Genomic DNA, 23,490 nt, shown 5'->3' with positions numbered 1-23,490 from the left:
GTTCTGATTTGGGGGGAAATGTTTTGAAACATATAAAAATTTAAAAGTACCATATCAGTTATGAAATTGAAACAAAAGAACAAGAACCAAAAAGGGTACCATCTTACCATATTCATGAAAACCATGATTTAACATAAATTTTGTGGTAGATAATTTGACACAATATAATGGGGGAAATGTTTTAAGATATGATGGGTTCAAAGATGATTTTCCTAAAATTCATTTTGATCATGTTGCCCTACTGTTAAGAAAGTGTCATCTTATTTTTATCTCCCCCCTTCTATATCATACACTAAATATCCTAGCCATAGCCATACTAGCCTTGTTTCTTGTCACACATACACAATATTATATCTCTCCCCAACTGTGCACTAGCTGTTCTTCATTTCTAGAATTTATTCTCACCTTACCTTCCATCTCTTAGAATCCCTTATTTTTAAAATCTTGACAAAGGAAAATCTTACAGACGACTTCAGATCTTGCTACAGCTACTTGTACTTTCCTCCCCCATCCCCAAAATGTACCTTGTAATTATTTTTACATAACGCTTTTTTATGTACATCTCTTCCCCTGACTGGGAGTGTTTTATTGTAGTTTTTTGTAGTCCCAAGCAACTAGCAGGGGTCTGATGCTTGCTGATCGATGAATTATTTTGAGGACTTCCCAAAGACAAAGAAAGTGAGTGTATATTTCAAATTTCTAGGATTCTGTTTTCTTTCTAATATACACAAAACTAGTCCATTGATAACTTTCTAGTGCAAAGCTAGTCAATGGATTCAATGGTTGTCTAGATCTGAGGTATACACTAGTTTGACAGCAGCTTGAAAAATGCTGTTATATACAAAGAAAATAGTAATTTATAAATTTTACATAAAAATATGAAGAGTAAATTTTAAGCAAAAAAACATGAACAAGTAAAAATGAAGGTAAATGCAGAAAGGAATGCGTAAAGAAATACTTAACCTCTGAGTTTCATGAATATGTATAAAATTTTTATCTGTAGGTAGTTTTTTTAAAAGGTAGCTAAGATGAAGATCGCTATCTAAATATATCAAAACTTCTTAAATATCTTAACATGTTAACATACTATGATGTTTCTCCGTAAGAAAAATCTGGAAGAATAGATGTGTCAACCCCATCTACAAGAGCTACTATAAAACACCACATCTTATAAAACAAGTCTTTTTAAAAGTTTTTAATCAAAATCATAAAAATTGTTGCAATTAAACTTTTATAGGCCCATTTTCCCTGAAAATTGTATTTGATAGTTTCACAGAGTTTCAACAGCATATTCAATTACATGGTGGTTTCCTTCATATTTCAACAGCACCTAAGCAATAAGGAGGCGTAACACATTAAGCATAACATACATAAGGTGACATACGACATTTTCTTGCCAACTGGGTCATCAATTAAAACAGATAACCTGTGGCTCTCATTTAAGTCCTGTAAAGTTGTACTCAGTGTTGCCAAAATAAACTGACATCCCAAGCAGAAATATATCCTAATCTAATAAGCACCTGACAAACTATCCTTCCTTTGAACTGCTGTTTACTTCTTGTTGCTTGGACCAGCATGAGGCAAAAATCAAGTTTCCTATTGGGGCTGACTACTGTATCATGAATTCAGCAGAAAGCCAGGTTTTGAGTGACATAAGAGACCCTACCTTAATCAGGTCACTCAGTCACTTATTCAGGTCAGAGACCACAGAAGGCCACTTGTCTTTCAAATACATCACTAACAACCAAGCCTTTTAACAAATGGGCTTGTTGGGTTGAACGACAGGCATGTGATACCAGCTGAGGACATCACCCTCAGAGGCACCAAATAGCATATTTCTTTTTAAAAAGAAAACAAAATATAGGGAAACTAGCAACCCCTAACCCTCAAAATTTATTTTTGAAAAGAAAAACCCTTCAGTCAGCCTCTAATCCTAATTTTGTCAACATTGGCATTAAACAATTAAGTCACAGATCCAAAGGATGGTGGTGGGATGAGCTCTCCCCAGCACAATAGCTACAGGGAAAGAAAATGGCTCCTCAAGCGACTGATGTTGAACTGTCTTTGGCGCGCACACATCATTGTCCACTGAGAAAAGCCAAGTGTCCTTTGGTGCATCTGTTGGCATAATGTCCTTTTTCGCCACACTGGAAACAGTGGGAAGAAAGAATATTTTCAAATTCTGATATCCATAAACACCAAGCAGGATCATTTAAGTATTTTTAGATTTTTCTCAATAGGAAAGGAAGCTTAGAAGGGATAGAACGGGGGAGAGAAAGTGCCAAACATTGTAGAAAATATTTGAGAAGACCAAGTATCATAATAAAACCAAAAGCCTGTGGGATCTTCCTACCTCTATTACCTTCTGCAGGATGGGCCATTTACTTACCTGAGGCCCAGGAGACCAAATCAAAAAGTTCTTGGCTGGATAAGATGGGGGAGAGACTACAAAATCAGGGACTGGAAAAAAAAAAGACTTGACATATGTTGAGCTGATGGTGACCCAAGAATAGGTCCCTGTCTTCATAAACTGGGAAACTTAGCTTTCCTCTTTAGCTCTTTTGGCTAGATGAATAAAAACCATGGCTGTGGTCAGTTTGTCTGATCTGTGAGACTGAGGGGGAAGAGTTATATGCCTTCCTACAAGCTATTTTCCTTCTATAAGAAACTTGAATTTTGGACCACAGGTGAGCAATAAATAACCACCACATCACACTGTTAAAAAAAATCCCTGACTTGGGTTCCCTCTAGCAATCAATAACTTCACCATAAAAAGATAAAAAACAGATGGAATTGGAGTAAGGAAATGTTTGGATGAATGAGCCTAGCAGAGTCACTTCGCAGGCTCACTAATTTGTGGATTATTGAGGGCCTCATTTTCATGCCCTTTCACTCTACTACCAGACTTCTCTTTTTATGCATCAGATCTGGTCATGTCATTGTTCGCAATGTCTGATGAAGCTCCATTCTACTTACTAAATAAATTTCAAGCACCAAAGGCTGGCACTCCAGAGTTGCTAGTCTGGCACCACACCAACAGTATATTCCAGCCAAGCTAGACTTCCTGTCATCCCCCCACAAAAAAATCCTGTACTTTCCTGGCTCTGTACCTTGTGCTTATTTACTATACCTGGTCCTCTTTCTCCATTTACTAAATTTTTTCCAATCTTCAAAGCCCAACCAGTGTCAACTGTTCCTGATTCTGCACACCCCAATTCACCATATTGGTAACGATCCTTCCCAACTTCAAAATTCATATAGCACTTTGCTTGTACTACTTATTGTTATTCTGCATTCGTTATTCATATGCATCACACTCCCCCAACTAAAATGAGCACCAGGACAAGAATGTCTTAGTTAAACTTGGTATATTCCAGAAGGACCAGGCACAACACTACACCAAGTAGGCACTTAATAAATGATATTAAAACTCAGTAGAGACAAATATTTCTTTAAAGATGATGATAGACAGAGGGGACCTGAATTTCAATCCCAATATTGCAATTACCTGGCTGATATTATCTTAAACAATTCACTTCCATCCCCTATATGAACCTGTTTCCTAATCTGTACAAGGAAGGAGCTAAGGCCCTCCATAATTCTAACACGATTCTGTGAATCAAAACAAATTGATTTTAGCCAAGTAATTTGGAGGTCATTGATAATCTTCATATGTGAATGATTTAAGTTTACAAAGCTGACAATCATGTTAATTCTGTCCCCATGCCTCCCGATAAACTACTACAAAAGCAACTACATTTCCCAAATATGCTCAAATCACTTAACTTCTATCCCCAACCAAACATCCAGCCTTCCTTACCTTGTAACAAGTGACCTGCTCCAACGGCCGGGGTCCCCTGTTCCCCACGTTGTTGTTTTGAGACTGCATGACCCCAATGACCTGCGGGGTTCTCTGCTGATTGGGAGAAGAGTTCTGACTCGTTAACTGGATCAAGGAGGACGACCTTTGTAATGGTGGATTGTTATTTTGCTGGAAAGAGTTACACAACACGGTTTTACTGAGGAAAACTCGTGCACATGTACTTTTCAAAGGGGGGGAGGGAAGGGATAAAAAGGATGGGACTTCTGCAAGGCTGAAGCCAACAGGGAGAAGGACTTCCTCTGCTGTCAGGCTCAGTGGAGCAAGCAAAAGAAAAAAAAGGAAACAAAAAAACCTGGTGAAATGAGATTCTTAACCACATACAAAAAAATAAAACCAACACACACACACACACACACACACACACACACACACACACACACACACCCAAGACAATGGTCTCCAAGGCAAATTGGGATCTTCTGGAATTCTGATTTTAAATCAAGATTAACACAGCAGATGGTTATTTGGGCTATGAAATATAAGGGGGGGAAAAAACTAGATTTAAAGGAATGGGGGGTGAGAGAAAGGACAGAAGGGAGGTTACCACTAAATTACTGTGTAACCTCCAGTTACTCATAATCACCTCTGGGGGCTTCTGGGCTGGTTTTTTTTAACCTATAAAATGAAAAGGGTTAGCCCAGATGACATAAGATCTCTCAAATTTTTACTTTTTATAGTTCTCTGCTGACAGACTGTTTTTGTCCAGGACTATATGAAAATTCCTTAACTCCAAGAAATCACTTGAAGGATAAGATGGTGATCCAGGAGTAAAAGTCCTGGAAAGGCATGATCTCTGACAATAAGTTCTTGGATTGGTTTGGAGTATCTTACACATGGAATTCCAGCATTAGAAAGGCCCTCCAAGGTCATCCAGGCCATTCACTCACTGGAATAACCATCCCTAAAGCCAAGGATCTTCAATTTTTTCTTAATGCGAGACAAATGATTTCCCAATTTAATGATGCTACAAGAAGGTTAGGGAGTACTAAGAGCACAGATCATGGATAAAGATGAAGCAACCAGCCAACTCTATTCTCATATTCAAACTGGACAACAACCAGATTAAGAATTCAACACCAAACAGGCTGATCAACCTTTGGAGACCCATGTCCTAAGCTATCCAGCCAGACCTCCATCGAAGATGACTTCACAATTTTCCTTGGTTTCAATATCAAACACTGTCCTATTACCCTCTCTGGACACAAGCATGCATGCATGCATGCACAGACACACAGACACAGACACAGACACACACACACCCCTATTAGAAGCTTGAACAAGTCCTGTTAGTTTTATTTTTTCCTTTTAGTTTCTCTCATATGTTAGGCTAGATGAGGGAAAAATGTGAGGAAGCAATCAGTTATTTATTTGTATTTCTAGATCTTAGTCTATGCCTACTCTGTACTCACACTGGTACTACTGAGTCCTCTGTTCACAAACTCTGGCACTTCAGTTATTTTTGTATTCAGGCTTAAGTTTCAGCCATTACTGAGATTGCTGACATAAAAACCATCCCTACACACAGCATTTCAGCTCTAGAAAATAATCAAGGTGCTTTTCTCTAATTCTCAACCTCTTCCCAAAGTGCCTCAAACCAACAATTATTAAGGTGGAAGGCTTATATTCCCTTCATGTTCCCATGAAGCAGTTTCTAAATCTTATTAAAAGCTAAGTTTGAAGAGATGATGCTACTTCCCTAGAGTAGGGGGTGAAAAGTACAGTACCTTTGCCTGAGGCTGTGTCTGTTGAGGCAGAGGTGGCTGTTCTGTGGTCCCCATGGGCAACTCAAATCGAGGGCTGGTTAGCAGGCACAAATACAGAGACAGAAAAAAGTCAACAACTCAGTCCTAAAAGCCTGGCTCTTCCTTCTCTGCCTACATTGTAATAGTCTGCTCTGTCCCCCACTATGAGTGTGGAAAAGAAACAGTCAAACACTTATATACTGTTTGGTATTGCTGAACTGCTTTTTCCCCCCGTGGGAGTAGAGTGGAGAAAGGAGATATATATTCAAAAATGAAGGTGATGTAAAAACAAAAGATATCAATAATTTGTTTTTTGTTTTTTGTTTTTTTTTTAAAGAAAAGGATTTGATCAATCCAGCCAAGCTAAGATAAAGATAACAGGTAAGACTTGAAAGTATTGCTATTCTTTTGGATATTTGCAATTTAACAAAGTACTAAAGCAATTATCCAAAAGCAACAAGTTTTAGGTAAAACTTAAAGCACATAGTCATAGGCAGCAGGGTTACTACCTAGCATTAGATAGCTCCCATGCTATCATACTGCAGAGAAAGCTAGCTAGCTACCTATGTGTAAAGCAGATCCTGTTCCAAATATTCCATCTATAAAATTTTTTTAAAAGAAATTCATATTATCATGAAAGGACTTGACAAAATCCTTCAAAACCCCCAAGATAAATCCCTGTTAATGGCTAAATACCTAAACCAAGATATTTTATCTTATCTAGCTTTCTCTCTAATGTCTAGCATGTAGCATCTTGTACAAAATCTCCTGGGAAATTTAAAAAGCAACACAACTTTTTAGAGTATATCAGTGAGCTTTCAAGCATGAGATCTTTGGACAGATGTTCAATGACCACTTGTCAGGAATTTTGTAAAGGGGAACTCTGAGGCTAAATGGGATTTGGTTCCAGTGATTTGGCCAAAATTCTGAAATCCTCTCTATGATTAGTTTGAATTCAGACAAGTTAAGTAAATTTCAGTCTAAACTGGGCTTAGGACAAAGGAGATAGAGATGAGAAAATACTCACTGCATGAATTTACAAGAAGGCCCTTCTGGACAGAATCCAACAAGATAATTCACACAAATGACTCTCCTGGTGTGCCTGTGCCTGCAGAGAGGACCTGAAAAATAAAGTAGGGAGAGCCCTACGTTGCGCAAAGTGAAAACTGGGGTGGTTCCCAACACTAAAGCCAGCCCTGATAAGGACCTAAACAAGCCTCACTGTACATCTCTCCTTCCCACCAGTTTTCAAAACAGATGAGATAATGGTTAAAAATACATAAAGACTAGCTTTGAAAAGAAAAACATGGGAATGAAACAAGGTGAATAATAACCTTAGTGTATGCCATATATGGAAGAGAATGGAGTAATTTGGATTGTTTTATGTTACTTGTACTCAATTTATGAACATGAGCAACATGAACTCCTCTTACCTATTCCAGCAGCTCAATTCCACCATTTCCTTTATTCATTTCAATTCAATTAGCATTTATTAAGCTTCCATTCTAAGGCACTATTTTGGGGGGTAGCAAGGCAAATAGGGTTAAGTAATTTGTCCAGGGTCACAGAGCTAGGAAATATTAAGGAAATCTGAGACCAGATTTGAACTCAAGTCCTCCTGTCTCCAGGTCTGATGCTCTATCCACTAAGCCATCTAGCTGCCCCGTAAAGCATTATTTTTGGCCTCGGATAATGCAAAGACTAAATGGAAATCAGTTCTTATCCTCTAGGAGTTTCCAAATTTTCCTAGGGCAGATTCTTAATTTCTCTATGTTTCAACATAATTTGTTTTCTCTGTAATATTATGTATTTCATTTTATACATCTAAAATGTTTTTTCTAAAAGGGATTCATGACACAAAAAATAAGAACCCAATGCCCAGGTGGATACAACATTTAAACAAACAAATATTATTTGAGGACAAAGAGAGCAGAGACAACCAGAAGATTCAGTAAAGACTCCCTGTAGCAAGTGGCCTCAGAGATGAGCTTTTAGGAAGTTAATGAATGAGAGATGGTGATAAAGAGGGAGGTACCCCAAAGAGGAGGCATCCTATGCAAGGCACCAAAGCATGGAAGGCAAAAAGAGGATGCCAAAGTCAGGAAACAGTAAGGCCAGTTTAGCTAGAAGATAAAATTCATGAAGCAAACTAATGAAAAATAAATCTGAACAAATAAGCTGGAGCTAACCTGTCAAAATGCCTAGTGAAGGAGTACAAATTTTGTCCCTGAGGCACCAGAAAGTCAAAGATTCTTAAGCAAGAAAGTGACATGGTTGGATATCTGCTTTAGATTAGAAAGGGAAGAAGCTAAAAGCAGAGAGACCAATAAAGGCTAATACAATAATTAGGAGGGTGAGAACCAGGGTGGTGGCCATTAAAGTAGAACTAAGTCAAATTAATAAGACATGATAATTGCCTGGAAAAGAGGGTGAAAGAGAATCCAGAGTCCAGAATGATTCTGAGGTTGTAGATCTGGATGCCTTGTAGAATACCTCTGCTAAAGACGAATCTCAAATGTATGAAGCATCTTAATATACACAAACTAATTAGAGTGAGGGAAAGATGCCCAAAATGATCAATACACCTGCTAAACCAGTTGTATTGATGTGGAGTGTAAATGAATGAGTCTTACTCTGAGATCTGAACTGTAGGCCCAAGGTTTTAGATTCATTCTTCCCCCAGCTGTACAAGTGGTGCTAATAACCTGAAAACAACTTCTCTGTCCTTTGATCAGATTAATGCTACCAACCAGAAGAAGATATGGTACAGCAAAGGATGCTACCTTTATCTTTTTCCAGAGCAAACTCACATCTCCATGAACTTACCATGTTTGCAGAAGCCTCGGTCATACCAAGGGCAATCTTTGATCTTGGATTCCGGATCAATGTGAAGAAAGGGACATTCTTTGTTACTGCATTCCCCTGAGCAGAAGTCCAAACATGGGCATGTCAGACAACTCAAAGTCACAGGGTCAGAGAATAGGGGAAAGAACTACAAATGGCAAAGGATTGCGATTCCCCCAAAATAATCTTGGCTTATAAAAAACCATAAAACAAGTTCTGTCTCTCAGCCACTAGACTCACAAAGATGAACACCTATCTCATGTTACACCTCAGGCCTATGCTTCCCGAGGGGCCTACACTCACTGTATGAAGTACTAAAAGGCACCTGGCCATTTTGCTGCTGCTTCACTGCATTTGTTAAGGTGCAACTCCTGTTCCCTTGTTAGAAAGGAAATTAGTACAATTTCCATCTGCTACCATTTTGTGAAAGAAGATACCTGTGTCCATTTTTATATAAAACGAGGATTGCAGTGCCTCTGAAAAAATTATCATCATCAATAACCTCTACAATTTTTTGGAGTCTTGTCTCTTCAGGCATTGCAACATATAAATAATTCATGTTTAAAGCAGACTGCTTGATAAGTATTTTAAAACCTCATGAGGCCTCCATACAGCTGAGTTGACATTTAGATTGCTACACTACAGTTTTCCAAACCCAGAGCTGAGACATCAATGAGAGAGGAAAAGGAAGGGATATATACCTTTATGAAGCTTTCTCTGTTCTAAGAGGATTGCATTTGCCCTGATCTTTCAAATCATACTCTGCCAACAAGAGAAATTGAACTGAGGAAACTAACCTCTGGAAAGAGACAGCTCAATGGAACCAGTCAATCACAAATTTATTTGTGAAATATTCCTTTACCAAATCTCCAATGGGAGCCCAGAATACTATGCATTCCCAGTAGCACCAGGCTACTGGCTATCTTTCTGGGCTATGACAGTTATAGTGAACTGTGAAGTATCTCAGAAACAGAGACCACATGGAACTAGTTGTCATGTTAGCATGACAAAAACAGGTATTACAAGGGCTCTCCTATTCAGTGACAACAAGCACTCATAGTCTTGGCCACAGATCAAATAAACTGAGTTCACAAGGCAAGTAATCTTTAGTCTTCCAAAGTCTTTCCAAGTGTAGTCCTAACCAAGTGTAGTACTCTGACCAATGTGCTTCATTTACCTTTCCGACTCAATTCTCCCACCAACAGCTACTCTAAAAGGTTCCTGAAGCCCATGCTGATTTGAGGGGTGAGGGGTCAAAGAGACACAGAATGGGAGGCTCAGTGGCCTTAGACTCCTGTGCCTGGCCTGGCCACACCCTTTACCGAATTTGGAGTAGAAGTAACACTCAGGCATCTTGGTCATATCATACTCATGCAGGAATTCGCATTGGTCTCCCTTCTTGCACAGTCCTCGAAGCCAGTGTTTGCACACAACAGTCTTCTCTCCACTAATATGCCGGAATGGGCACATCCCCCCTGCCAAATGAGACCAAGACATTAATAGATGTTCTGCACCTTCCTCCACTTCCAGCAATATACTGACTCACTGGTAGTGCCAAATGATCCCAAAGGAGCTCTCAGCTTAGTTGACATCAAAGTATCTTGAGGTTTATACTGATATCTCCTTTCAACTATTCTCCAAAGGACATTAATGTGCAAGAGAGAGGAAAGCTGAGGGGGGGGTCTGTTGCTAAGTTCCTTAACTTTTAGATCTTATTTTTGTCATTAGTAAAAGGGAAATGACATTCGTCCTACCTACCTCACAGGATTTTTGTGAGGATCAAATGAGATGACAAGTGAAAATACTTGGAAGAAAAAAAGATGTTCTGTAAGTGGGTTGGTTTCAGGATTTTGCCAATGAATAAAAATAAGCAGATTGTATTAGATAACATATATCTCCTTCCATATGACAAGAAAGGCTATCCATCAGGATTCAGGACCAAGCCAAATTTTTCATCTACTTCAAGACAAAGAACCAGTCAGGATGGTCTTAGTTACATCCCGTATTTTAGGTCTAGTGACCTACATCTCAGAGAAAGGCAAAAGGTTAATCCAGAAGAGCAAGACGCTTAACAAATCAGAACTGGATCAAATCCTTAATGTACCTAATCATTCAAGGAATCAGAATATGGGTGGCAAAAAAAAGAATATATACAAGAGTCTGTATCACTCTGGAGGTTGGACTAGGCAAGCCAAAACTTGAGGATAGGAAAATAGCCCAGGACCTTACCAATCCTTCTTACCTTTTCCACAGGCAGCTTTCAAAAAAAATTCACAGACAGCAGCCCCCGACTCTATGAAGAGGAAAAATACCAAATGTTTATCAACAATATGTCAAAAGCCATTTGCCACAAGCTCCCTCTTTTTTCCTCTCTATATCTCAAAACCCCTTAAAATCACTTCTCATTCTCTTCTCATGACTCCTGGAATATAGATTTTAGTTACGTGATGAACAGATAATCTTTCTCCTTGCCACTCCAAACACTCTACATTCATCTTTGATCCTCATCTCTTCTTGTCTTTTCTAGCATAATGCCCCCACAATCATTCCCCCTGTCTCTAGTCTTCAATCTCTCCCTATCCATCATTCCTGCCTACATGCCTACTCAAGTCTCCCTATTATAACACTCTAAATTGAGTTTATCATCCCCAAGTTATCATTTGAAATGTGCCTTCCCTTACACAGCCAAATTCCTAGTCAAAGCTGTGTAGTATGGTTGCCTTTATTTTCTTTGCTCTCCCTTCTCTTAGCTTTGCAAACCGTCTCATCATTCAAACAAAAATACCCTCTTCAGAGCAGCCAATGATCTCTTTATTACAAAATCTAATGGATTTTTCTCAGTCTGAAAGCCTCATAATCTCTCTTTGAAGTATCTATCACTATTGACCACTCTCTACTAGATAATGTCTCCTCTTTGGGTTTAAATGATATTGCTTTCTCTTGGTTTTTCTCCTATCGGACCACAATCTGTGTCTTTTGCTGTATCATCATTCATACTCCCTGACTATAATTCCAACCTCAAAGCTATGGGGGTCCTTCACTGATCTCATCAATTCCCATGGTTATCCAGAAGACATATCAAACTCAACATGTCCATATAAAACTCATCATCTTTCTCCCAATCTCATTTCATTCTAAACTTCCATATTACTGTTGAGGGTAATATTGTACTATCACCCTTTTAGTCACCACCCAGGTTCTCAGGATCTGAATGACTCCTGACCCCTTACTATCTCACACCAAGTATTGCCCATTCTAACTCTGCAACATCTCTTACATCTGCTCCCTTCTCTGGATTCACATGGACACCAGTCTAGTTTGATATTCTCAGCATATCTGCTCAGACTACTTTAATATTATCCCAACTGGTCTCTCTATCTCAAGAATCTCCCTTCTCCAGTCCACCTTCCACAAAGTTGCCAAAGTGACATTCCTAAAACACGACTCCAACCACTGGCACTCTCACAAATTCCAGGGCTCCCTATAATTTCTAGAATTAAATACAAACTCTTCCATCTGGCATTTTCACAACCTGATTCCAACCTACCTTTCTAGACTCATATGTTGCTCCTCTTCATGTATTCTCTAGTCTAGCAGAGCTGGTTTTCATGCAATTTCTCCACAAACAATAGTGAACTTTTATGCCTTTGCTGACTGCTTCCTGAACCCAGAATGCACTTAACTCTCACCTTTGCTTCTACTTTCCTGCAAAACTCAGCTTATGTTGCTTTTTTACATTACACCTTTCTTGGCCTCCCTAACAGCTACTGCTCCCCTTCCTCCCCACTCCCCCTGCAAAAAAATACTATTGATTTACTTTGTATGTACTTTGTATATAAATGTACAGACTGGCAGGTGGGTGGGGGAATGGCAACATTCATGTCTCTATCTCCAGATAATAGGACATAAAGCGTGCTTAATAAGCATATATAGGCATTTTATTTTACACTTTCTCACACCTCTATTCTAATCAGATTGGCCTGCTATTGCCAATCTCCATATAGGACATTCCAGTTCCTTTTTCTATGACTTTATACAGAAGGTTGCCCACGTGTAGAATGCACATAAGCCTTCTCACTTCTCTGCCTAGTTGAATCCCTCATTTCCCTCCAAGAGGTCTCAGGTGTTGCCTCTTGAATTAAATGCAGTCCTTTTCATTAATGAAGTGTTCTGAATATCAGGAAGTTTTTCTTTATATTGAGCTCAAATCTATCTCTCTGTAACCTGAGTTGTTCACCATCAGCCTCTTAACAACCTAGTCTGCTTTTCTTTCCAAACTTCAAAGGCTTTTTGAAATGAACATCAATTCCAAAGGCATTATGAAGCTTTTTAAAGGAAAGAGTTAGATGTTGAGACATTTTGCTTTAAGATCTTTTTAAAGCATCAACCAAAAAAGAGATCCAGAAATTTAACATTCAAAAGTTAAAGATTAAAGCTGCCACCTTCCACAAAGACTGAAGGTTATATTTGAGATTAACACAATCTAAGCTTCATAAAGTTTCTCACCCATCATACCAGACCTAGGGGCAACCTCTGGAGTAGGAGTTTACAGGGTTCACACAAAGGGTAAAATGGTCTGAATCTGAGAATAAGAAATAATTTAGACACAGTGTGATGAGCCAAGTGTTAGCAATGGTTCTGAACAACCAATACCTACTTTGGAGGAGTTTTGAGTACACACACACACACACACACACACACACACACACACACACACACACGCATACACATACACACAGTGGGGGGGAAGAGGGAGGAACGTGGGGGGGGGGGGGTTAAGACCTAGTCCCTATCCTTACAGATATATAGCAATCTGGCAGTCGGTAAGTAGCATAAATGACAACTCCTGTAAGATTTCAAAGCAGGGATCAAAGCAGGGAACTAAACTGAGCTTATGGAGAAAAAGAGTAAAGAATCTTCTTTTGTTCATCTGCTTTGTTCGTGGGTGAAGAAGGGTTAGAAAGTACAGATATAATTCATAGTTCTAGCCGCTCTTCAATTCTCTACTTTGCTGTCCACATTCAGAAGAAAAGCTGCCCAACCCAGAATCAGGACTAGCCTGTCCATTCAAAAACTACAATATAATTCCAAGTGTGTGTGTGTACCACAGACAAAGTATTTCAGAGCTTTCGGGATGGAAGTGCAGAGGCTTAATCTAATCCAATCTAATCTAATAATGCACTTGAAGAGGAATCTCCCTCCACCACATTCCCCAAAAGTGATCTTCAAAGAGACTCTGAAGTCTCTGCTTGAAAACGTCCAGTCAATTGGGAACTCATTAGTCTGGCCCAATCCCACCCACTTTTTACAAACTCTAATTATGGCAAAGTCTTTCTTTAAAAAGGCTTTATTTTCCAGTGTGGCTCCCACACACTTGCTGTTCCCAGGCCTGGGGTTTTCTTCCAAATATTACTCCTATTTGGAAGCTAGCTATCTGTTCAGTCTTTTTTGCCCCCAGGTCCTTCAGCATCCTCCTTGATCAACCACCTCTTCTGTTCAGATGCGAACTTGTCTATCTCCCTCTTAAAATGTGATGCCCAAAACTGAACAAACACTTCTGATATAATTTTTTTCTCAACAACCAATTACTGGACATTTATTAATCAGTAATTTTTAAAAATTTTATCACTAAATGTTTGTGAATCTGCTTCATATGTGCTAAGCACTGGGAATACAAAAAGACAACATGCAAACAAATATGCAGCAAACTATGTACAGCATAAATGGGAAATAAATAACAGAGGGAAGACACTAGATTTAAGGGGGGATGGTAAAGACTTCTCATAAAGATGAGATTTTAGCTACAATGAAATGTGGAACTTCACTGGATTTTGGACAGTTCTAATTTAATAACAGAAGAACTTTTAACAATGAGAAGGCAGAGCTGTTTGGGATACAGCGCTGCCCTTCATTAGCTGCGACCTGGGCAGCCACAGCAACGGAGTGATGATCAATTTCCTGCCCACAAAGTGGGGATAATAATACTCATGCTGACTCCCAGCTAGGCTGTCACAAATATAAACACGATATTAACAAGAGCTACTCTCGTAAACGTTAATATCGTTGTTATCATTCCACCCAGTGCGGCTCTTCCTGCCCTTGAGGGCCAATCAAAAAGACTCAGATCCCTCTTTGCACAGCGCGAACCTTTCAAACACTGGCACACAACTCCCAGTAGCGCCTCCTCCCCTCGGGTCTGCTTCTGGGCGTGAACATGCCCACGGCCACGAGTCTGGAGGCAGGACCTCCCCGGCCTCGGGCAGCGGCGCCAGCGCACGGAACTCGGGGCAGTCCGGCAGAGAGGAGAGGGGGAACAGCGGGGGCCGGGGGGAGGGGAGCGGAATGGGACAGGAAGTAAAAGGGTGATGGCTTTGCCAGGGGCCAAACTTCGTGGGGCAGCTTGGTCCCCCTCACTCTGAAGAGGTGGACAGAAGGCAACAACACGAGGTTTGGGGTCCGAAGACCCAGGTTCAAGTCCCAGCTCGGATCCACTTTCTATCGGTACGACTTGGGACAACTCCACCCGGTTTTCTTTGGGCCTCGATTGCCCCATCTGTCAAATGGGGTCATGGCTCCGAGGGAAAAGAGCCCACCGTGGCCGCGGGAGGGAAGTAAAGAAGGGAGGGGTCGGCCCCGGGGGCCCCACTCACTGTCCATGCCGGGGAAGGGCAGCGGCTGCGCCCCAAGTTGCTGCTCCACCGCGATCTCCAGGTCGAACTTGATGTGGTCCACGCTCGCGATGAGCTCCTGCATGGTGGCGGCCAGTGCTGGCCCCCCCGGGACCCGGATCGTCTTCTTCTTCTTCCTCCTCCTCCACCTCCTCTTCCTCTACTACAACCAAGGACCTCCGCCCGGCCCGGCCCGGCCCGGCCCGGCCCGGCCCGCGTTCTCTCTCTCTTTCCCTTCGAACTACTACTTCTCGGCCCGAGGCCGGCGCGCCACCCCGCCCCCCTCCCCGCCGCTCTTCTCTCTTCAGCCCGCCCCGCCCCCCGCGGGATGCCGGGAGCGCGACCTCCGACCCCGGACCATCGGCGACCAATCGCGCGCTGGAGGACGGGGAGGCGTGGCTTAGCGAGCCGCATTCGGACCTATCAGGCGCCGATCGCGGGGGCGGGCAGCCTCGCGGGCTCTGACGCTAGCTGTCACGCTGCTTCGCTCGCTCTCGTTCTCCCCGGGCTTCCTTCCGAGAGCCGGCAGCCGGCGGGACCGCGTGCCGGTGAGGCTTCCCTGGGGGCCCCCAGAAAGCGTCTGCGCCTGCGCCCCGCGCGCAAAGTGAAAGGGGGTGGGGGGGGAACTCTTCGGTCAGACCGCCCGCTAGTGAAAGAGCTTGGGGGACTGAGCGAAATGCACGTGCTGGAGTCTTGGTTCGAGTCGCGCCGCTGCCGCTTCCTCACTGTGAAGTGCAAGTGTCTCTGAATTCCCTTAAGCATCCGTAAAAATAAGTATGGCAAGGACGGGGCTGGGCGGTGGGGCTGTAGCGCTCATCTCCCCCGTTTCACAGAGAGGAAAGCTTTGCTCTAAGAAGGACGGACTTCATACCCTGACGCAGCGCCCTTTCCCCTGCACCCTGTGGAGAATACCTGTCCCCGCTTCCTGCGTGGGAGGAAACTCCCCTTGGGCCGCTCCGACCGAGTGCGCTCACCAGTCCCAAACATGCTGTCTTCCGGCACTGCCCCACCCGGCCCAAACTGGAAAAAAGCAGCTGCTCTTCTCCCTTATCCCTCCTTCCTCCCCTGGAACTAGTCCAGCTCCTGCAGAAACCGTCATTTTTCTATAACACTCATTCTCACGGATAGCACAGCACGCTTTTTATTTTTTAAATTTATTTTTATTAAGGCCCAGCCCCGGTAAAGAAGGCCTTGCCTTTATTCCCCTTCCAGCCCAGGGAGTTTTTTGGCCTTGAGCAAGCCTGGAATCAGGGTCGGGGCGGAAAGGAGCTACTAGTTGTCCCAGGGATGATATATTTGTGAGACTTCCCTCACAGCCGTCCCCCAAGTAACGCGAGTTTTATCTCGTTTTATCTCCAGGTGAGAAAGCAGTCTCCCAGAAGTCTCGGCCATTTCAGGAAGTGGCAGGCCACTTCAAGGATTCTAACTCGGGTCTAGTGTCTGAGGTCCTCGTTCTTCCCACTCCAGGCTGTTCAAAAACAAAAACAAACCTTCTCTGAGTATGTTTGACACTTCCTTACTTTTTTTCCTTAAATTTGACTTGACTCCAGGACCCAGACTCTACATCAGTGAAAAACCTTTGCTAGACGACTCCAAGAGGAGACATGAAAATCACACAGCTGTTCTCTAGTCCATCCCTGACAGGGCCTTTTGCCCTCAGACACTTCCGTCTTTGGGTGGGCCCCCGTGAAACTAGAGTGGGGGCCCACAGAAGGAGCCTGGCACTTCCGTGTGGCGAGTGGCACCCGCTGAGGTGCCTGGCATGGAAGCAGCCCTGCCCAAGGCTAAGACTATTCAGTTCCTTCCTCCCCCAGTTCAGTTCCAATGATGAGATCCAGAAAAGAGTATACAGCAGCTGTCCTGAGGGCAGCGAATCGCCTTCTCTGTCCCAGCTGGACACAAACGGCACTAAAGAGGAAGATTTCGGGACCCTGTCGGACAAATACTCATCCAGAAAAATGTTCCGTAAAACCACGTCAGACTTTCACAACTTAAGATTTCAAGAATTTGAAGATGAGGAAGATGAAATACTACAGAAGCCTTGGAAGGGTCGGCGGAATACCCCTCATTGGTACTTCTATCAATGCAAAAGACTGATAAAGGAAGACAAGGTGAGTCTACCAGCGCCTAGTTAGTACCTAGGAAAGCCATGGCTCCAGTCAGACTGGTTTCCCTAGTGAACCTTAAGCATGCCAATAAAACCCCAAGATTATATGGTGTCCCCCCTCTTCCTTCTTCTGATTAATGCAGTAAGCATTTTGAGTATCAGCCCAGTCAGCACTAGGTATGCAAAAATTAAATAGCCCCAGTTCTCTTAGAGCCTTTAATTTCCTATTCAACTTTTCATTCATTCATTCAACATACTTTTTGGATACTTATTTTGGACAAGGCCTTATGCTAAACATTTGGAAAACAAGATTCAGTCTTTGCCCCCACAAAGTTTACTGGGTTTTTTGTGAGTAATGTCATTTGTATACAAATTTAGTGTAACACCACAAGCATTTAAGTCCCTAGTGTGTGCCAAGCATTAGGGGAGGGTGAGAGAAGAAAAACATCTATAAAGAGTCCCTCAAGAACTATGCTAAACATTTTACAGATTATATCTCATTTGTGAGGTAGGTGCTGTTATTATCCATATTTTACAGATGAGGAAACTGAGGTAAAGAGAGGTTAAGAGGCTTGCTCAAAATCACAGTAAGTATCTAAGGCTAGATTTGAACTCAGACTTGAGGCTCACAATTCTCTCCACTGCCCTACTTGGCTGCCTCAACTGTGCTTAAATACTACATTGTCCTATCAATTCAAAAGAAGGGAAACATTTCTATCCATAACAAGGATCTGTAAACTTGGTTATGTTTGGGCTTTATTTGTTTGTTTTGATGTGTTTTTTCAATATAATTGGTTTTCTTCATGATCTTGTGTATTTTATGCATTTTAAAACATTCTTCTGAAAAGGGGCGCACAGATTTCCTGGTAAACCAATAGCCTCTGGACCCAAAGAAGGTGAAGAACCTGAGTTCTATGTGAATGGGGATGGTTTCAAGGAGCTAGTTTTAGAGTTGGCTTCCTGGGAAGCCTTCCTGACTTCAGTTCACACCAATTTCTTCTCCCTTTTGAACTGGGACAGCACTTACTAGTTGGCATTTGACAAATTGTTAACTCTTCTCTGTATTTATTTATTTATGGGTTCTCTCTTCAGCTCTGGGCTCTCTAAGAGCAGGGGCTGAGCCATATATGCTAGGATATGATGCCATATGTGTAGTTGATATTCAATAAATGTTCATTGACCAAAATTTATTTGAAAGAGGGCTCTGGGCAAATTGGGACTATGCCCAAAAGACTGTCAAACTGTGTATACCCTTTGATCTAGCAGCAAAGAGATCATAAGAGAGGGAAAGGGACTCACATGTGCAAAATTGTTCGAAGCAGCCTTTTTGTAGTGGCAAAGAATTGAAAATGGAGTGGATGCCCATCAATTGGAGAATGGTTGGATAAGTTATAGTACATGAATGTACTGGAATATTATTGTTCTATGAGAAATGATGAGCAGACTGATTTCAGAAAAGTCTGGAGAGACTTACAAGAACTGATGCTGAGTGAAATGAGCAGAATCAAGAGAACATAATACACACTAACAACAAGATTATAAGATGATCATCTATGATGGACTTAGCACTTCATACAACCTTGAATGCAGTGATTCAAGGCAATTCGAATAGTCTTGAGAAGAAAAATGCCATCTGAAATCAGAATATAGATAAAAGCATAGTATTTTCACCTTTTTTTGTTTGTTTTCTTTTTCATTCCCCTTCCCCTTTGGTCTGATTTTTCTTGGGAAGGGGGGAATGCAAGGTATAGAGGGAGAAAATTTTGGAGCACCAAGTCTTACAAAAATGAATGTTGAAAACTATTTTAACACATATTTGGAAAAATAAAATACTATTTAAAAAATAAAAAGAGGGTTCTGGGACATAACCACCAGAATCCCAAAAGTTTCTGTTGCCTCATAAGCTCTGATATCTCTTAACCTGGGACCAGAACAACCACATGGACTAAAGGAACCAGCTACTGGGCTTCCCCAGGGCCTGAATTCAGCCATGGGAGAAGAGGATCCAGTTAGAAAACAGGGAAAAGAACAAGTGAAGAGTTAAAGGAATACTAAGTTGTTTTAAAAAAAAAAAAAAAAAAAAAAGAACTTATAAAGATTCTAGGAGAGGGAACCAGTGAAAAGAGAAAAGTGTCTGAGTTGTGCAAGATGAGGTGGGGGAAGAAGAGATGAAGAAGAAAATATAAAGGTAAAAGGATTCAACAGATGGATCAGCCCAACATGAAAAAAAAAAAACAAGAGCTGCTTTTTCAGGACAGGACTCTCATGAATAAACTGTCCTTCCCTCCCTTCCTCTCAGGTGAGGAGAGTTGAGACCCAGAAGGCTAGGGGGCTCTGAAAAAAGAAGAAATGAGATTTGGGCCAAGTCTCTACTAGGGGAAATCATACCAGTGTTAATCCAGGTGAACAAGTATGGGGTGAGTTCATGTAGAATATCAAATTAGGGTTTCTGGATTGGGCTGGCACAAAGCCATTGTGACATCTATTCTTTTCTTATTAGTAACATAGGAGGACTAAGCAGATGATGGGAACCCCAGAATGAATATTGGTGTGGCAATAGAGACTTCTTAGAGTTAGGGTCTTCTTTTCTCTTACTACTTACCTAAAAGAAAATAATTCTGTATTCAGAGACCTAAGATTAATGAACATGCTTTTTTGTTTTTTGGGGTTTTTTAAAAATATTTTGATAACTGCATTTCAGTATAACTGCTTTCCTTTTAAATCTGGTATATTTTATTTTGTGCATTTAAAAGCATTCTTCTGAAAAAACTTGGAAAGACTTAAAAGAACTGATGCAAATTAAAATGAGTAGAACCAGAAGAACATGGTATATGATAATGGCAATATTGTTTAGTGATCAACTGAATGACTTAGCTATTTTCAGCAATATGATGATCCAAGACAACTCTGAAGGATATGTGATGAAAAATGCTGTCTAGTCCTAGAAAAAGAATTTATGGAGTCTGATCACAGATCTAAGTTTACTTTTTAAACTTTATTTTTCTTGGGTTGTTTGTGTTTTTTTGGGTCTGTATTTTCTTTTACAACGTCACTGATAGGAATTAGGTTTGCCATGACTATACATTTATCACCTATATCAAATTGTTTCTCAATGAGAAGGGGAAGGAGAGAATTTGGAACTCAGAATTTTAAAAATGAATGGTAAATGTTTTTACATATAATTGGGGGGAAATAAAATATTAATTAAATATTTTAAGAAATAAAAATAAGAAATAATGGCAAAGAGCAATATTTTAGATTTAAAAAAAAAAAATTCTTCCGAGAAGGGATCCATATACTTTATTAGACTTTCCAAGGATCTGTGATACAAAAAAGATTACCCCTTCTCCAGACCAAATTCTTCCTGTGTGTATATATCCACACACACACTTCTGTACAGTATTAATCATTACTTATTAGTATTTAATAGAAATTGATATTATTATATGCAGGGTGTGTGTGTATGTATGTGTATTTATTATACCAGACCTGAACACACTTTTCTATGTTTCTGCTTTCTTGGTGTTGCCCTCAGTTGGCCGAGGCCCTGGATTTGTTTGAGAGACAGATGCTGAAGGAGGAACGTCTCCAACCCATTGAATGTAACTATACCGTGCTGATTGGAGGCTGTGGTCGGGCAGGCTACTTGACTAAAGCCTTTAAACTCTACAATGATGTGAGTGCCTGGGGAAGAAAATGGGTCTCTTAAACAAATAAGGGTATCACAGGCATGTATGCACTCTTACTCAGCTTAAAGTGGGATTTTTATTCTCAGTATCTGAGAGATAGCAAGAGAATACTGGGCTAAGAACAATAATCATGGTTTATATTGTTTTGGGCTTTGCAAAGCACTGTTCCCACCACAGTCCTATGAGGTAGATAGAGCCAGTATTATGATCCCCATTATTCAGATGAGGAAGCTCATAAACAACTCAATAAATATATGTATAGTTATATATATGTGTGTGTGTGTGTATATATATATTATATACAAATATATGTATATATACACATATGTATAAAAACTCAATATATCTATGGTCACACAGGGGTTTGGGATCTGCCACATATGAAGTAGAAAATCTTGGTGGCTCCAGAAAAAAGAAATGAGAAGATGTCTTCTCACTCACCTCTCTTCCTCTTCAGAAGGAAGGTCACAACAGTAGCCTTCTTATTTTTCTTATTTTTTTTATTTTCTTATTTTTCTTATTTCCATTTCTTATATTTTGAGGGGTTTTTTCTCCTGTTTTTTTTTTTTCCTTTCCTATTCTATTAAAATCAATCCATCAATAAACAAATACTAAATGCTTATTACATGCCAGACAGGTACTAAGTGTGCAGTACAAAGAGAAGCAAAAGATAGTCTCTGTCCTTTTACAGTCTAATGGAAGAAGTTAACATGTAAACAATTATATACATATAAAGCAAACTATATACAAGATAAATAAGAAATAATTACCAGAGGAAAATTACTGGAATTAAGAGGAATCAGGGAAGGCTTCTCCAAAGTTTAAAAAAATTCTTTGTTCTATGGGATGACTCCCAAGGAAGAGAATAATCAGTGGGGATATTTAGGTAATGTATAAACAAAAAATATCAATAAAAAATTTTTATGAATTTGCTAATTTTTAAGAATAGCTTTGACTAATTGCTGCCTGGGATACCATAAAATATGATTCATAAACTCTTTTTCCTCTTGGCATAGTATTCTTAGCTATTGCCCACTTCAGGAAAACTAGAAGAGTTTCTTGTGCATTTGGAAGTGTAAATTCTATATAATTTGCAGCATATTCAATAAAATCCACAGCTCCCTAGGAGAGCCCCTGCCCCTGCCAGGGCTAGCTGGGCTAGATCAGGGACAGACAAACATCAAATCCTCTAGCTGTCACAATAGCTATGTCTAGAACATTCCCTGTTCATTAGGCAGATTGTGCCTTCAGCACCAGCTCTCACTTCTAGTTTCTGACCCTAAGGAGGCTTTCATCATGTCATTTCACCCTTCTTGCAGTACAGTCAAAGTCAAGCAAATAAATGGTTTCCAGTGGGCATCGTTTGGTCCTGTTCAGGGGAATTACTCAACTCTGGCTTTCTTTTGTTCATGATAGATGAAGAAACGGGATCTGGAGCCCTCTGATGCCACTTATACAGCCCTGTTTAACTCCTGTGCCGAGTCACCATGGAAGGACTCTGGCCTACAGAGTGCCCTAAAGCTTCAGCAACAGCTCCGAGCCAAAAACATCCAGCTGAACTTAAAATCCTACCATGCACTACTGAAAGCCACTGCCCTCTCTGCTGACATCAAGATGTGTTTTGAGGTCTTCAAGGTAGGGATCATTTTTGAAGTTACTGTTAAATTCCTTACACCCTGTGAGATTACCTAACATGGTGCTACCTATACAAGTAGGTGTTCAGTAAATGTTGTTGGTGGCCTTCCTCTCTCTTCCCCCATTTTTCTTCCCCATGTAGGTAGAAATCAAGATTTTTCTGCTTAGCTAGGCAGATGTCATGGCATTTCAAGGGTCAGAATTGATTCTGCATCCTCTCTGGAACCAAATTCATGTCATTAGGGTTCAGATTGAATATTCATAAGGGCTAAGGTTTATATTTTCACGTTGGGGATCAAGAACAATTCCGAAAGGCTTCTGCAGTCACTAGCTTGATTTCATAATGGAGTTTCAAAATTCCCTTAGTATTGGTGATAATAGGATAGGAGTCCAGAACTGATATCAGTAAATAAATTTCAATCAGTAAACATTTATTAAATATCTACTCTGTTTTAGACACTATATTAAGTGGTTATTAGGGATGCAAATAGGAAAAAAAGAAAGACTGTCCCTGCCTTCCAGGAATTTGCATAAGGGGAAACAATACACAAAAGGAAGTTAAAAACCCAGGGTTGGGGGAGAGAAGGTTCCAGACTCAGGGACATGTGCTGAAGTCAATTAAAAAAGTCCTAGAGCTTTGCAGCCAGATGAACAAGGACATGGGAATTTGTTTTGTTTTTCTTTACCATGTGTGGGGCAGGGGGAGAGAACTAAAGATAGGATTGGCCTCTAATTCCATTTTTTTTTTTTTTTTAATTTTTATTTTATTTTATAATTATAACATTTTTTTGACAGTACATATGCATTGGTAATTTTTTACAACATTATCCCTTGCACTTACTTCAATTCAGAATTTTTCCCTTCCTCCCCCAACCCCCTCCCCCAGATGGCAAGCAGTCTTATATATGTTAAATATATTACA

At 40.6% G+C, this 23,490-nt stretch overlaps 2 protein-coding genes across 7 annotated transcripts in view; one reads left to right on the top strand and one right to left on the bottom strand.

Moving 5' to 3' along the window:
* Positions 1-1,180: 1,180 nt before the first annotated feature.
* CPSF4 (cleavage and polyadenylation specific factor 4) lies at positions 1,181-15,433 on the bottom strand. Of its 3 annotated transcripts, none has more exons than XM_074281258.1 (8): positions 15,120-15,433; positions 10,712-10,762; positions 9,792-9,944; positions 8,452-8,547; positions 6,653-6,746; positions 5,608-5,680; positions 3,821-3,991; positions 1,181-2,147 (listed from the first exon to the last, which is right to left on the bottom strand). In XM_074281258.1, the coding sequence occupies exons 1-8, from the start codon at positions 15,220-15,222 to the stop codon at positions 2,079-2,081; spliced, it is 810 nt and encodes a 269-aa protein (XP_074137359.1). In that variant the 5' UTR covers positions 15,223-15,433; the 3' UTR covers positions 1,181-2,078. The 3 variants fall into 3 exon arrangements, with proteins under 3 accessions (XP_074137359.1, XP_074137360.1, XP_074137361.1); XM_074281259.1 differs by having other exon boundaries at positions 3,821-3,916; XM_074281260.1 differs by having other exon boundaries at positions 3,821-3,913.
* The window catches only part of PTCD1 (pentatricopeptide repeat domain 1), a 31,842-nt gene continuing 23,173 nt past the window's right edge, over positions 14,822-23,490 (top strand). The window contains exons 1-4 of one of the 4 annotated variants that reach the window (XM_074281254.1): positions 14,822-14,970; positions 16,497-17,248; positions 20,780-20,920; positions 22,350-22,568. In XM_074281254.1, coding sequence (XP_074137355.1) covers positions 16,742-17,248; positions 20,780-20,920; positions 22,350-22,568 — 867 coding nt within the window. In that variant the 5' untranslated portion in view covers positions 14,822-14,970; positions 16,497-16,741. Of the gene's footprint in view, positions 14,971-15,538; positions 15,686-15,705; positions 15,912-16,496; positions 17,249-20,779; positions 20,921-22,349; positions 22,569-23,490 lie in introns of those variants that run through there. The other 3 variants (XM_074281251.1, XM_074281253.1, XM_074281252.1) reach the window with 3 other exon arrangements.

The sequence above is a fragment of the Sminthopsis crassicaudata genome, chromosome 1 (genome assembly GCF_048593235.1).
Source record: "Sminthopsis crassicaudata isolate SCR6 chromosome 1, ASM4859323v1, whole genome shotgun sequence".
NCBI classification, from domain to species: domain Eukaryota; kingdom Metazoa; phylum Chordata; class Mammalia; order Dasyuromorphia; family Dasyuridae; genus Sminthopsis; species Sminthopsis crassicaudata.
Note: the sequence above shows the minus strand (reverse complement) of the source record. Positions and strands in the feature narration are given on the sequence as shown.